At 54.0% G+C, this 13,643-nt stretch overlaps 1 protein-coding gene across 1 annotated transcript in view; it reads left to right on the top strand.

The window, feature by feature from the left end:
• The window catches only part of CEP104 (centrosomal protein 104), a 59,600-nt gene that overhangs the window by 42,189 nt on the left and 3,768 nt on the right, over window positions 1-13,643 (top strand). The window contains exons 15-23 of the mRNA XM_065896455.1: window positions 3,087-3,123; window positions 3,348-3,414; window positions 4,225-4,333; window positions 5,929-6,067; window positions 6,238-6,305; window positions 9,387-9,477; window positions 10,356-10,455; window positions 10,671-10,823; window positions 10,934-11,122. Coding sequence (XP_065752527.1) covers window positions 3,087-3,123; window positions 3,348-3,414; window positions 4,225-4,333; window positions 5,929-6,067; window positions 6,238-6,305; window positions 9,387-9,477; window positions 10,356-10,455; window positions 10,671-10,823; window positions 10,934-11,122 — 953 coding nt within the window. The remainder of the gene's footprint in view (window positions 1-3,086; window positions 3,124-3,347; window positions 3,415-4,224; window positions 4,334-5,928; window positions 6,068-6,237; window positions 6,306-9,386; window positions 9,478-10,355; window positions 10,456-10,670; window positions 10,824-10,933; window positions 11,123-13,643) is intronic.

Below are 13,643 nucleotides of genomic sequence, written 5' to 3'. Positions count from 1 at the left end.
ATGTAAAAAAAAAAAAGAACAAAAAAAAACCCAAAGTTAGCATAAGGAAAGAAATCATAAAGATCATATGAAAAAGAAATGAAGAAGAAATGAAGGAAACAATAGCAAAGATCAATAAAACTAAAAGCTGCTTCTTTGAGAAGATAAACAAAATTGATAAACCATTAGCCAGACTCATCAAGAAAAAAAGGGAGAAGACTTAAGTCAACAGAATTAGAAATGAAAAAGGAGAAGTAACATTTGCATGCTTGTCATTCTCCCCGGGGATGAAGTGTGCTGCTGGCCCAGCCGTGTTTAGAGAGGATGCTCAGAGCTGCAGGAGTTGGCGGAGCAGGGAGGGGGTAGAGGGACAGAAGTCCTCTCTGCAGCTTCTCGCCTCCTTCAGAGGCAAAGGAGGTAAAGGAGCTTGAATATGAAGATCTGATTTCCGTGCACTAAAAAAGGAAGGTTTGGGGCAAATGCTGCCCGTCAGGAAGCACTGAGTCCTAGTGCGCAGGGGGCGTCAGATGGTGTTTGGTTGTATGAAACGTGTCCCTTCTGAAGGGCCCTGCCTCTGTGATTTAAATTTGTGCCATCACTCTGGTTTTTGTGATTAAGTTCGTTAAGTTGATAGTAGAAGGGAGAGGACATGGGTGCATAAGGCCGGCTGTGCTCATGAGGGTGAGTCTCCTGGGAAGTGCTCTGACCACCGCTTTTTAGAAAAAGAATAAGTGACTAAAAATGGCAAAAAAGAAAATACGACCGAATGTATGTTGAAGTGCCTGTGACAGAAAGTGACAGTGACGTTTCCGCTGGACGCTGGCGTGTCAGAATGCCTGTGAGAAGAGCAGGAAAGCAGCCACCGAGGAACAGAAGAGAGGAGGCGGGGGACCAGCGGGGCAGCTCAGGAGCAGTGCCCGGCCTGGGAGCTGCCGAGGTCACCAGGCTGTGCGTCCCCGCAGCATCTGTGGTGCAGGTCATGGAGGCCTGTCCTCCGGCTCGTCTTCATCCTTCAGTGTTTGTTGAGCGCCTGCACTGGGCCAGCCCTGCCCTGGGCTCCAGAGATGCAGCAGGAACAAGGGCCGCTGCTCCAGGAGGAGAGACCACTCGGCACGGCCGCTCGGGAGGGTGGGTGCCGTCCTGCTGTCCTTGTCCTGAGATGATCACTGGAGCCATCTCGCAGGAGGATGACAGAATCTTTTTTTCTATTTTTTATTATTGTAAAATATACATAACATGAGATTTACCATTTTAACCATTTTTAAGTGTACGGTTGTGTGCCATTGAGGACATTCACATCGTTGTGTAGACACCACCACCATCCAGCTCCAAAACTTTTGAGAACAGCAGAATATTTTTAAATCACCCGATTGCTCACGAGTTTTCGGAAAAGATTTTTAAATTACTAATCAGTTGTCTAATCTGTTCAAAGCATAGATTAAGGTAGATTTTATAACTAAAATTTAACTTTTGGCATTGTTCATTTGTCTCCTTGCAAGATATACAAACCCATCTCTCATTAATAAGAATTGTTTTTGATGCCCAGAATCCATTTGTGTAAGTTTGCTTTCTTTAGTTGGTAGGTGTATAAATCACGTGAACCCTATTTGCAAGTTTAGTATCAGTCTGTCAGGTGCTTCCCCAGTCCTAAAATTGTATTCTCGTGTGTTTTCTGTATTCAGAGCTTGGGTTGGAGAGAAGTTCCTATCGTGTAAGCTTTGATTTTCTGCAATCACAGTAGACGGTGTCTATGTATTGCATCACTTAATGCCGTGGATAGGGGACCAGCTCGTCCCTGTCCTCCTGTGAGACTGCAAGTCCCAGATGCGCCTCCCCCACCAGTGGCCAGCAACCCAGGCCACGTGGGTCTAGCAGGCTCAGGTGGGGCAGACTGGCCAGTTCAGGGAGGAAGGCTTGGTCACAGGAGGAGCCCCCGGGAGGCCCCTGAGTGGCAGGAGAAGAGCTCGGTGCAGAGGGGCAGCTTCCCGCCGTGGACACACAGGGCCCTGCACCCTGTCCTTCCTCCGGTCAGCAGTGCGCCCCCGGCTGTCACCTCCCACAGTGGGGACGCCCAGCAGCCAAGACCCACGAGGCACATACGCGGTGCGTGAGGGTGTGGTGCCCGCTCAAGGGAAGAGGAAGCCAGAGGAGGGAGGCGGCCAGCTGACGCTGCCTGACACCACGTGACACTGCGTGGCGGGGGGGCCCCCGGGGGAGCAGTGCCGTGGCCTGTGGAGCCTCCAGGGGTCCCTTTACAGGGGCAGTAACGGGCCGCCCTGGCCACTGTGTTTGCAGGTGGTGGGAAGGGCAGGCTCTTGGGGTGCTGAAGCAGAGCCTGCGGGGCTCACTGTTGGGTCGGGAACAGGCCACACCTGGAACAGGAGGGAGGGGTGGGAGCCGCTGGGGTCTCCAGGCTTCATGGCCTGGATACCTGGAAGACTGGCGGTTCTGGGCTCTGCGCCAGAGGCTGCGAGGGGCGCACGTGAGGGGGAGCCTGTGGGCGGGGAAGGGGGTGTTGGTCTGGTTAAGTCACATTTAAGTGACGTTAAGACCCACGTACATGCTGGGTAGCAGAGAGGCCCAGGTGATGGCACAAACGTTTGGGTCATGAGCACAGAGATGGGTGTGCAGCCTGGGACCTGGGCAAAAGCACCATCAGGGTCTGTATGGACAAACGGGGGGCGGGCTGAGTCCTGGAGGGGGCGCAGGGGGCGCCCTGGGAGCCCGACTCAGAAGGGCCTGGAGGAGACAGGTCAGGAGAGTCACGTGCCGCCAGGAGCCCATGGCGCGTCCTTCGGGCGGGCAGACACTGATGATGGGCAGGCGACCCGGAGAGGGTGCAGGTGGCCTTGACGAAGAGTGGTTTCCAAGGAGACGGGGGGGCGGGGGGCGGGCAGGAGCCCGAGGTAGGGGCTGTGGAGGGCAGGACTGAGGAGACTGCTGCCCACGGATTGAGAGGGCGACTCTTTCAAACAAGTGTGGTGTTTGCGGATGGAGATTCTGCCACACAGCCTGAGGTCGTGCCTCCAGGATCACAGTAGACCCTGGGTAGACTCTCACTCGCACTGCAGCCATTTGTCCCTGATCTTTCTGTTCTTCTGTTTCAGGAAAAAGAGAGTGAAGCTGTGAAGGCCAAGAATCAGGGTATGTAGAACGCACATCATGAAAGCTCTGCGTAGAAACCACTTTTATTCACGCCGCGAATGTCTGCATCTCCGATGCTTCAGGGCTGAATGCAAAATACTACCTTTACTAACTGGTAGCTTTTAAACTGTATTTCCCATCCAACTGGTTAACTGGTTACTAAAACTTTGAAAATAGTTTTCTACAAAAGGTTATTTAAATAGCTTTCTTTTTAATTTCTTTAGACACTCAAGGAAGGAAAGCGGCCCCACCTAATGCTCCAGAAATTCCAGATAATCACTATTTAGATAAGTGAGTAAAGTTGTCTCTAACCCACTGTAGAATAAGTAGAGGGACTAACCCATAAAAATGCCGTCAGATAAATATATTCTCCCTGGTTCATGAGGATTACGTGAACTAGTTGGCTCTTTTCAGTGATTTTGAAAGCTAGGAAATTGCCCTCCAAACCAGGAGCATCAGCTGTGAGTCAAGATAACCTTTCCTCTCTTCCCCGACAGAAACGAGCAGGCTGTTTGTCAGAAGTCCTGTTACAGGCCAAAAATTCTTTTAGTGTTTTATGAAAGTATAGTTGATTTATGGTGTGTTGATCTCTGCTGTACAGCAGAGTGACTCAGTTATACATATATATGTTCTTTTTCATCTTCTTCTCCACTATGGCTTATCACAGGACATTGAATATGGTCAGGCTCAAACTTTACAGCAGCAAAATGCTTTCTCCTGTGCTGTGGCTGAGACAAATCTACAAGGAATTTAAGGGAAATGTCTTGGTCTAATCTTTTCTTGTGATTTAAAATATCCTTTCTGCTTGGTGACGCTGACAGAGTTAGAATTCTAAGGGATCTTAAGCTACTTTATCTCAAACCCCTACGTGGTAAAGACTCTTGTTTACGCCCTTTGATAGAGGAGCTACCCAGCCTCTCCTGAGGCCCCTCTGTGAGGGGCAGCCGTGCCTCCAGGTCAAGCTGAAGCCCACTCAGTGGGTCCAGGATGGTGGCCGCAGGCTGGGCATGGGGGGTGTCACAGAGCTCCCCGGGAGCCGGCAGAATGGGGATGGCTAAACCGGGTCTGTGCTTCATTTCTTACCTTTCTGTTCTGTTTCAGTTTATGCATTTTTTGTGGGGAGAGGAGCGACTCCTTCACGGAAGAAGGCCTGGATCTCCATTACTGGAAGCAGTGTCTTATGCTGACGAGATGTGACTACTGCAAGCAGGTCAGGCGCTGGGCACGGGCGGGCCAGGCCCAGGCAGGCGAGCTGGACGCGCAGTTCCCGAAGGCCGAGTCACAAAAATGTCCCAAATCTTAGCATTTTCAGAGGAAAAGTTATGGGGAAAGTTTCGTTGGGCTTGATTTTTCTTACTTTATTATTAGAGTATAACATATATATAAATGTATACAAGTCATAGGTGTTACAGCTCCTGAATTATCGCAAGATAAACAAATCCACGTAACCACCAGCAGGCCACGTACCGCACGGTACCCCACCCTCCTCCCCAGGGCCATCACTGTCCTCGTGTCTGCTTCTGGCTTTGTGAGTTTTACCGAAGTGGAATCGTGCGCTGCGTCTGGCGTTTGCTGTACAGTGTTCCACTGTTTGAATGTACCGCAATTTATCAGTCCTTCTGCTACGTCTGGGTTTGGGCTGAGACTCTTAGGAATAGCGTTGCTACACACACCCTTGTGTAATCTTGCACGCGTGTGGACGCACTTTTTTGGGCGCACACCTCGCTGTAGGACGGCGGGGTGGGCTCGCGTCCAGCTGCAGAAGGCCAGTGTGAGCCACGCGCCTAGCGTCCGGGCGGGAGCCGCCCCCCATCCTCGTCAGCCTCGCAGTCGCCACCTGCCACGCGCCCATCACGCTCTCCTGACGATGCTGGGCTGGAGCCCTGTCCCCCTGCTGGCCTCTCGCTGACCTCTTTGGCGAAGCACTTCTAGTTTCTCACCCATATTTTGAATTGGGTGCCAGTCCCACTATTGCTGACGTGTAGTCGTTCTTGACACACCCGGATGTGCGTCCTTCTCCACTTGAATGTGTGGTGTCCACTCTGTGTCTGGCCTCTTCACCAACGAGCAGGAGCTTTTCATTTTAATGTTGTCCACCCTACTGACCCGTTCTAGGGTTAATGCTTGGGCACCCTGTTGAAAGGGTCCTCGCGCACCCCAGTTCATCTTTCCTCTATGCAGCCAGCCCTCCTTTAGACAGAGGAGGGGAACCAGAAGGGGAGTGACCTTCTGTCCTGGGTGCTCTCAGGCCTGCAGGGGCGGGGTGGGCAGGCCCCACCCTCTGAGCAGCTCCCCCCCACCCTCTGAGCAGCTCCCCCCGACCCTGGCTGGCGGTGCAGACTCCTCCACCCAGCGTGGCCTGGCTCCTCTGGCAGCAAGCGAGAGTCTGCGGCGTGAAGCTCTAGGGTGTGTACAAGCCCCTCCTGGCAAAGAGTTTCACAGTGGTGAAAGGGTCTCTTCTTGTGACCCGTTTCCGGGCATATTCTTAGAAATGGCCAGGAGCCCAGATTGAACCCAAGGCCACGTAAACCCCTGAGCTCTTCAGAGTACAGGGCAGGGTTAGTGTTGTGGGTGAACCGTCCCTTCCCCTCCCCACTTAGCCGTGGCCTCTGGATGCTCCTGAGGTAGCAGGGCAAGCAGGATGTGAGGTCTCCAGCCACGTGTATGTGACTGCACAGGTAACAGGTGTGTGCCTCCCTTCCCGAGTGGCGCTGGCGGGACAGGAAGCGCGCGCTCGTGCAGGGGCCGGGGCCGCACGCGCCTCGGGGTGCTCAGCCGTGTGACGTGTCCCGTCGTGGCTTCCAGGTGGTGGAGATTTCCAGCCTGACGGAGCACCTGCTGACGGAGTGTGACAAAAAGGACGGCTTTGGGGAGTGTTACCGCTGCAGTGAGGCCGTTTTAAAGGAAGAGCTGCCCAGACATATAAAAACGAGAGACTGCAACCGTGAGTGCCCCCGCAGCCCCCCGAGACCCTCGTGCCATCCCCGGAGGCCCGGCTGGGGGATCGGGGGGGCAGATCCCATGTCTGCCGGTGACCCTGCCCACCCGTTCCTCTGCGCCGCCATTCATGCCTCACAGGAGTAACTAGATCTTGTCTCATTGAAACCGTTTCAGCTGCCAAAGCGGAGAAGCTGGCGAACCGGTGTCCTCTGTGCCACGAGAATTTCACCCCCGGAGAAGAGGTGAGGGGCTGACGGGGCGACCTGGCCGCGTGGAGGGACGGCGGGCGTCGGGCGGAGGCTGGCCCCCGGGGTGGGGTGAGGCTCTGTCTCAGGGTTCCTGCACTCGCTGCCCAGCACGCCTGTGGCATCTCCCAGGAAGGGGGAGCGTCTCGGCTCTTCGGGATGGAAGCATGAAGTGATCACACTTTTTCCAGCCTGGGCTTTCGTCTCCACGTTGGGGCCTAGACTGGCCTCCTGGCCAGATTCTGTAACGCTCTGGTCCCTTGTGATGCATAAAGCTGAGCCCCGTCCAGGTTGGAAATCCTACCTCGTGTCCGGTGCCCAGCACTCCGCCCGCTCCCAGCGTGAGCCACGCGGGTGACACAGCGGCCTAGTTGGGGGGCGCCAGGGTCTCCCACCCTCTCCTCCACGCGCCCCGTCCTCTGGTGTCGGCCCGATCACTCTGGCTCACACAACGCCAGCGCTGCCCTGCGTGCTGAGCTCCCGCGGGGCCCAGCAGGCCCAGCCTCTCCTGCCCTGAGCCCCTCAGCCGCGGCCACCTGCGGTCCACCCACTGCGTCCACTTTGGGGTCCCTTGTCCCAGCCCTGGGGCTGTGGTGCCAATAGGATGGCTCAGACCCAGTAACGCCCCACCGCGCCGGATGGTGGGCCCGGCCGCCCGCTGCTCCCTCAGTGCCCCGGCCATCCGGCCGTCCAGGGCTCATTCTCTCTCTCAGAAAACATCACACACGTAACAGAGACAAGCATGGGAACCACGTGCCTCCTCACGGGCCGTGTGTGGGGAAGGCACAGTGAAGGTTTAGGTCTCTTCCATCGTTGACTGGTTTTCAGAATGACAAGTTGGGTCCCCAGCATCTTCCGGTGGGGGCTTATTTGCTTGTTGGATCTCAGCACCATCAGGAACTCACGGCTTAAAACTGTCTGCCGTGTTCAGCTGTTGGCATCGCTGTGCTTAGTGGTGCGTGAACGAGCCGATCTCTGGCCATCAGAGCCTCTGCAGACAGGCTCCTGGCGCTGCCGGTGGCCCAGGGGACTCAGAGCCTCCTGGCCGTCGCAACAAGGTGCCCCACCGAGCCTTCCGTTCCTGGTTCCCTGCAGTGGAAATGACGTTCCAGCACCCCCTCGGGTGCCTCGGGTGCTCCTTGCTCCTGGTTCGGTACCATTCTGGGCCTCCTTGCGGACAGAGCCGGGGAAAACGTTGAGATAAATCCATCAAAAGTTCATGGTGGGGGCTTCCCTGGTGGCGCAGTGGTTGAGGGTCCGCCTGCCGAGGCAGGGGACACGGGTTCGTGCCCCGGTCCAGGAGGATCCCACATGCCGCGGAGCGGCTGGGCCTGTGAGCCATGGCCGCTGAGCCTGCACGTCCAGAGCCTGTGCTCTGCAGCGGGAGAGGCCACAACAGTGAGAAGCCTACGTACCGCCAAAAAAAAAAAAAGTTCATGGTGACGTTCCTGATTCGGAATCTGAGCTGTAAGGGTTTCTTGAACCTCTGGCGTCGCACGTCTGTGTGTCCTTCCTTCCCTCCCAAGAATCAGTGCCCACAGCCCCCAGAGATGCCCGTTGGACTGTCACAGAGTGTGCGTTGCTCGGACCCACGTTCCCCTTGGCGGGGGCTCAGAGCAGCGGTGCGGGTGCCGCGGGCAGGGAGATGCTGCTGGACGCCGCGCTGTCCCAGCTCTTCGTGTCCCTCCCGTGCCTCCTTCTGTTTTGGTTTTTTTTTTTTTTTGCGGTACACGGGCCTCTCTCACTGTTGTGGCCTCTCCCGTTGCGGAGCACAGGCTCCGGACGCGCAGGCTCAGCGGCCATGGCTCACGGGCCCAGCCGCTCCGCGGCACGTGGGATCTTCCCTTACCGGGGCACGAACCTGCGTCCCCTGCATCAGCAGGCAGACTCTCAACCACTGCGCCACCAGGGAAGCCCCCGTGCCTCCTTCTGGAAACGCGGGGCAAAAGCGTCTCTGTTTCACGGTCACGGGAGTTGCTCCACGTGCTTGTGTCACCAGTTGTTAACAACTCAGCCTCATTGTTTCAGTCTGTGTTCAAGTCCCAGGGGTTTTCAAACACGAGCTCTACAATTACATGAGATACTTACACGGTTCCAAAGTCTGTCAAATGAGACTTACTCAGGGAAGACCCGACAGAAGCTGCTGCCCTGCCCACCATCCCTCCTCTTACAGAGCGAGGGGCTTTTTATGGTTCATCCATTTTAGTCTTAAATGTGAACTGCTCTCACATGCCCATACATTTTCTCTCTCCCTGTGTATTTTAGAATTTAGGAGCCTTTGAGCTTTTGTTGTCGTTGTCACCTTTACACTATCGCTGTCGTACGTGACCAGCCCCTCCTTCTGGAGACCAGTCGGCTCCCTGCTCTGAGCAGCGCGGACGTTGGCCGTGGCCTCCTTCCCTTCCTGCCCTCCCCCAAGCCCCCGCGTCTGCCTCGAGGGGACGGCATCTGACTCACGTCAACTGCAGAGAGGCATTAGCAGGCCTGTGCTGCTCCTCCGCTTTCTCCGTGTTTTCTTAACGTGGCACCGCCCGCCGAGCAGCTTAAACACCCGTCGTCCTATCACAGTTTCTGTGGGTCAGAAGTCCAGGCACGACCTGGCTGGGTCCTCTGCTTGCGGTCTCCCAGGGCTGCACTCGAGGTGTCATCCAGGCTGCGCCCTCATCTGTGGCTCGGCAGGGAAAGGAGCCACTTCCTGGCCCATCGCAGGTGCCGGCAGAATTCTTTTCTTCGTCATTGTAGGACCAAGGGCCCTTCTTCCTTGCTCGCTGTCCAGCAGGGCCACCCTCAGCCCCTGCACCCTGTGCCCCTGGACCGTCGCACATTGCGCACCCCGCGTGACAGCGGTCTTGGCATGTTTGCTTAGCGGTGAGAGAGCTGGGAGAGGTGTGAAGTGCAGGCAGCATCTCAAGATACGTGGGTGCTCCGGCCATGCACTCAGCACAGGGGGCTCCAAGGCAGGACACGCACAGCGCTCGGACCCACGCCCGCAGCCGCGGCGCATCGCCACCCCTGGCTCGGTCGTCTCAGTGGCCCCTCTGGTGGCCTGGTTCCCACTCCACCTGCCTCTCGTTTCAGGCGTGGAAGGCCCACCTCATGGGCCCCGCGGGCTGCACAGTGAACCTGCGCCGGACGCACGTGCTACGCAAGGCGCCCACGCTGCCGCCAGGTAAGCATCCGCCCCGGCCTCGGCCCTGTCCCTGGGTCCCGAACAAGTAGGGCGATCATGTCGTCAGCACCAGCTCTGGCCGAAGCCCCTCCACGTGGTCCTGCTTCCCCACTCACAGAGTTGAGAAACCAAACCGCGGGTGTTCGCAGGCGCACCGCGGGTCTCGTGTCCCTCCGCGCCATGGGTACCAGTGTCCAGAAACTGGGGGCTCAGTAGGAGACCCGTAGGCGGCGCCACGACCTGACTTCCGAATCCCAGTCCTGGCTGCTTTCTGTAGGATTTAGAATGCCTTACAGAAGAGTGTTGTTTTTCATTAGAAAATTATTCTTGACCTTGGATACATGACTTTATTTTGGGGCCCTGTGATCAACGAGAACATGAGGAAATGTGTCTCGTGGTCATTCAGCGCCAGGCACGGGCAGGAGCTGCGCCTCTCACACACACACACACGCGCGCACGCACACATGCACACGTGTGAGGACCAGAGGTGCTGGGGGAGCCGCCCCGGCCTCCTAGCCAGGTAACCGGCCCTGGTCACATGGCTGCTGGTCTTTCATTTCGGGAGCTGTTTGAAACTAAAAATTAGGTAAGCGGCTCAGTTCTTTCCTCTGACCGTGCGTCAGGCTCCTCCTCTGGCTCTTTCTTCTTCCTCTCCTGCCGTCGCATGTGCATCCTCGAGGGTGGTCCGCCCAGCCCCCTCTCACATCTGCCGGCCCAGCCCGGCCACCTGTGGGCTAGGTGACCCGGAGCGTCCCAGCCCCTCGTGCTCAGATCCTCCCCGTGTCTGGCGACCCCGGGCCACTCGTACTGTCACTGTGGCTTTGCACCCTGGCTCACGTTTGTCCCCCATGCTCTGTGTGTCTGTGTGTCCACTGCAGGTAAAGGCCCAGCCGCAACCAAGTCAGGGACCTCGGGATCCAAGGTCGGAAGCAAGATCCCCACCCCCAAGGGGGGCCTGAGTAAAAGCTCCGGCAGGATGTACACAAAGTGGTGACACAGCACCGCATCTGCTCCCTCGTCTCCAAAGGGACCGAGCAGCTTCCCCAGCCGTGGACGTGTCACCTCAAAGCATCTCTAGATGTGGCAACCCCCGCTCCGCCCCTGCTGCCCCCAGGCTCCTGGCTGCGCCCGTCCCGACCGTGGCCCCTGCGTCCGGAGTGAGGCCCTGATCTCCCCATGGCTCCGGCTCGCAGGTCTCCACCCCCCAGGGCCCGGGGTCCACAGGAGATGGTCCTGCTGGAGGAGCAGCGCCGGGCGGCCCATGCGGAGGGACAGGCCCAGCGCAGCACCTCTGCGCAGCTGCTTGGAGCGATTTCCATAAAGCCCTCACACGAAACCTCTTGCATGTGGGTCTCTCTCAGCCGTGGTGGAAGGTCTGCAGGGCTCGCCAGGCCGGGGCATGGGATGGGATGGGATGGGATGGGGGGGCCAGTCACCCTGTGCCCCTCCTCCCCAGGGTAGGGGGGGCGTCGGCCTGCAAAGCCTGCATGTCCACGGCAGCAAGAAGTAAGGTCGAGGTCAAGAAGTTAAGGTCCCGGCCCGGCCCCCTTGGCTCTCGCCTGCCGGACGCTCAGAGCGCAGCCCACCTGACCCTCCCATCGGCGCCCACACCAGGCGGAGTGGAGGTTGATGCTGGCGGCTCCACGTCAGGCCCTTCCTCGGGGGGCTTCAAGTTCTTTACACGCATGAAGCCCTAGAAAAATAGGAGACGACATTCCCCGATGATCCTGCACTCACCTGAGCACGTGTGTCCGTCGAAATAGCCCTTTCCTAAACCCCTGGGGCAGGCAGAGCAACTCCCACTCTGTAACATTCAGAGGAGCCTCCGAGCCTCTGCTCAGCCCGTCGTCCTGTCCCGCTCGGATCCACGTGGGAATTGCAACTGTATGTTCACTTTTCTCAAACACTTTGTATGATACTTTCAACACCAAAAACCACTTAAAATGATGAAACCAAACCTCAGAATCCAGTCTCCTGACCAGCCGCCAACCAACCTTCCCGGCCTGTGGCAGTGGCTCACCTGGCTTCAGAGCCAGGTAGCTGTGGGGGAGCCAGTGTCTGTCCAGAACGTGCTTGGAAAGGCCGCCTTCTCGTCCACACCTGTGGTCCCCAGGTGCCCAGCCCACTAGAGACCGAAAGGAGATGGCCCTCCCCGCCCCACGCGGCCCCGTGCCCAGGGTGTGCTTTCCCCCTGAGCACGATACAAGCAGGCTTCCAGGATGACGAAACGTGTACTACACCGTTAGTGTAAGAATATTTTTAATTCCCAACCATGTAAAGTAACAAAATATATATTTTAAAACTAATAGCTATTTGAGCGATGTGCTCCCTGGGTATGTTAGTGACCATGAATTTGTACTAGTCGGTCAATTTCCATTTTTGGTAGGCTAATGCTTTCTCATATGGTTGACTCAAAATACTGAGCCAGAATAAGAGTGACCAAGAGGGCTTCCCTGGTGGCGCAGTGGCTGAGAGTCCACCTGCCGATGCAGGGGACACAGGTTCGTGCCCCGGTCCGGGAAGATCCCACATGCCGCAGAGCGGCTGGGCCCGTGAGCCATGGCCGCTGAGCCTGCGCATCCGGAGCCTGTGCTCCGCACCGGGAGAGGCCACAACAGTGAGAGGCCCGCGTACCACAAAAAAAAAAAAAAAAAAAGTGACCAAGAGAATTACCTGCAAAAATATACTCTATAAAAAAATGTAAAAGTATGGGGGGAGAAATAACATAAAACTTTACTAGAGAGAGCAAAGTACAGATGCCAAGATAATTATAAGATGATCCTTCCTGGTTTCAAAAAGATGTTGCCATGGTCTCTCACCCATGAGAGTGAAGTACAGATAGAACACTTCTTTAAACAGAACAATGAGAAAAGTTAACCAAGAAATGATTCTTTTCTCTCCAATCAAAACTTTTAAGAAATATACAGTTAATGTTTTCTATGTATTGTAACATAAAGAAGATATTTGTAAAATTACTGAATTTTTAGTGATTGACAAACAAAATTGAGTGCATTTAAAACATCAGTCTTGCTGGTTACAGAAGAATCATGTGCTTCTGTTCCGATGATTCCTGGCCGTGATCAGTGGCTATTAAAATATTTACAGAGTTATATATATACTACTAAGGGACGAAGAATAAAGGATAGAAAACTAAAAAGGAACTGTAAGCTCCCTTGGCCATTCATAAATATCTAAACTTGGAACAGTACTTAATTGAAATTTCACTCATGAATATGTTGTGGATACTTAACAATATTTATTTCTATTATTTTCATATTTCAAAATATTCTAATTTAAAAGAATTTTATCTATAAATTTGGCATTAGAGTACAAGCGTAAACACTTTTAATGAAAATTTGCAACTTTTTAATGTTTTGACATAGTTTTCTACTTGTCTTTATTTCACGTACCAAAATTATAAAATATCTAAGTAATATATTTTTGTTGTTGTTTGAGGGCTTAGGCGTTAATTCACCCTGAGTATATGAATGTAATAAAAAGATTACTAAATGTCTTGTCACTTTTATTTTAAAATTATAATTAAAAAGCAATCGGTAAGTTGTTACATTTCCTTTCGTAGACATGCAGGTGTAGCTCAGCCCTGAAATGCCAGGCAGTTGCTGAGATTTGCTTAGAAATGGGCAGTGGGTATTAAGTTGCCAGGAGAGAGTGTGGTTCCTAAAATAAGTTATTTGTGGGTTTCCTCCTGAAGAAGCTAAACGATTTTAAGCTACATATAAATTAGAGAAAGTTCTTTACCAATTTTATCCCATGGAATAAAATGAGAGAGTATTTTATAAATGCTCCAATTGTGCCCATCAGAGGTCTATACTTTATAGTCTCTTCCTGTTTTTTATCCCTTTTGAAAGAGGGCATTTTTACCAGCCAACAAAGCTATTTTGCTTTTCAAATAAGTAAAAATACAGTATTTTCTCTGTTGATTTGTAGAGTGGTCTTAAGCTTTTATTACCTTTGATGGTTTTATAAGTTTCCATTTTGAAGTTATAGTTTTTTCCTTTATATATATATACATATATGTATACACACACACATATATAAACCTAAAACTTAGCATTACAGTTTAAACAGCAAAATTACTTATCTTACTTTGGTAGGTGGGGTGTGTGCCTGAGTGTGTGCTCTGGAGAACGTGGGAGGAAAGAGCT

Source organism: Phocoena phocoena, chromosome 1 (assembly GCF_963924675.1).
Source record: "Phocoena phocoena chromosome 1, mPhoPho1.1, whole genome shotgun sequence".
In the NCBI taxonomy this organism is placed as follows: Eukaryota; Metazoa; Chordata; class Mammalia; order Artiodactyla; family Phocoenidae; genus Phocoena; species Phocoena phocoena.
Note: the sequence above shows the minus strand (reverse complement) of the source record. Positions and strands in the feature narration are given on the sequence as shown.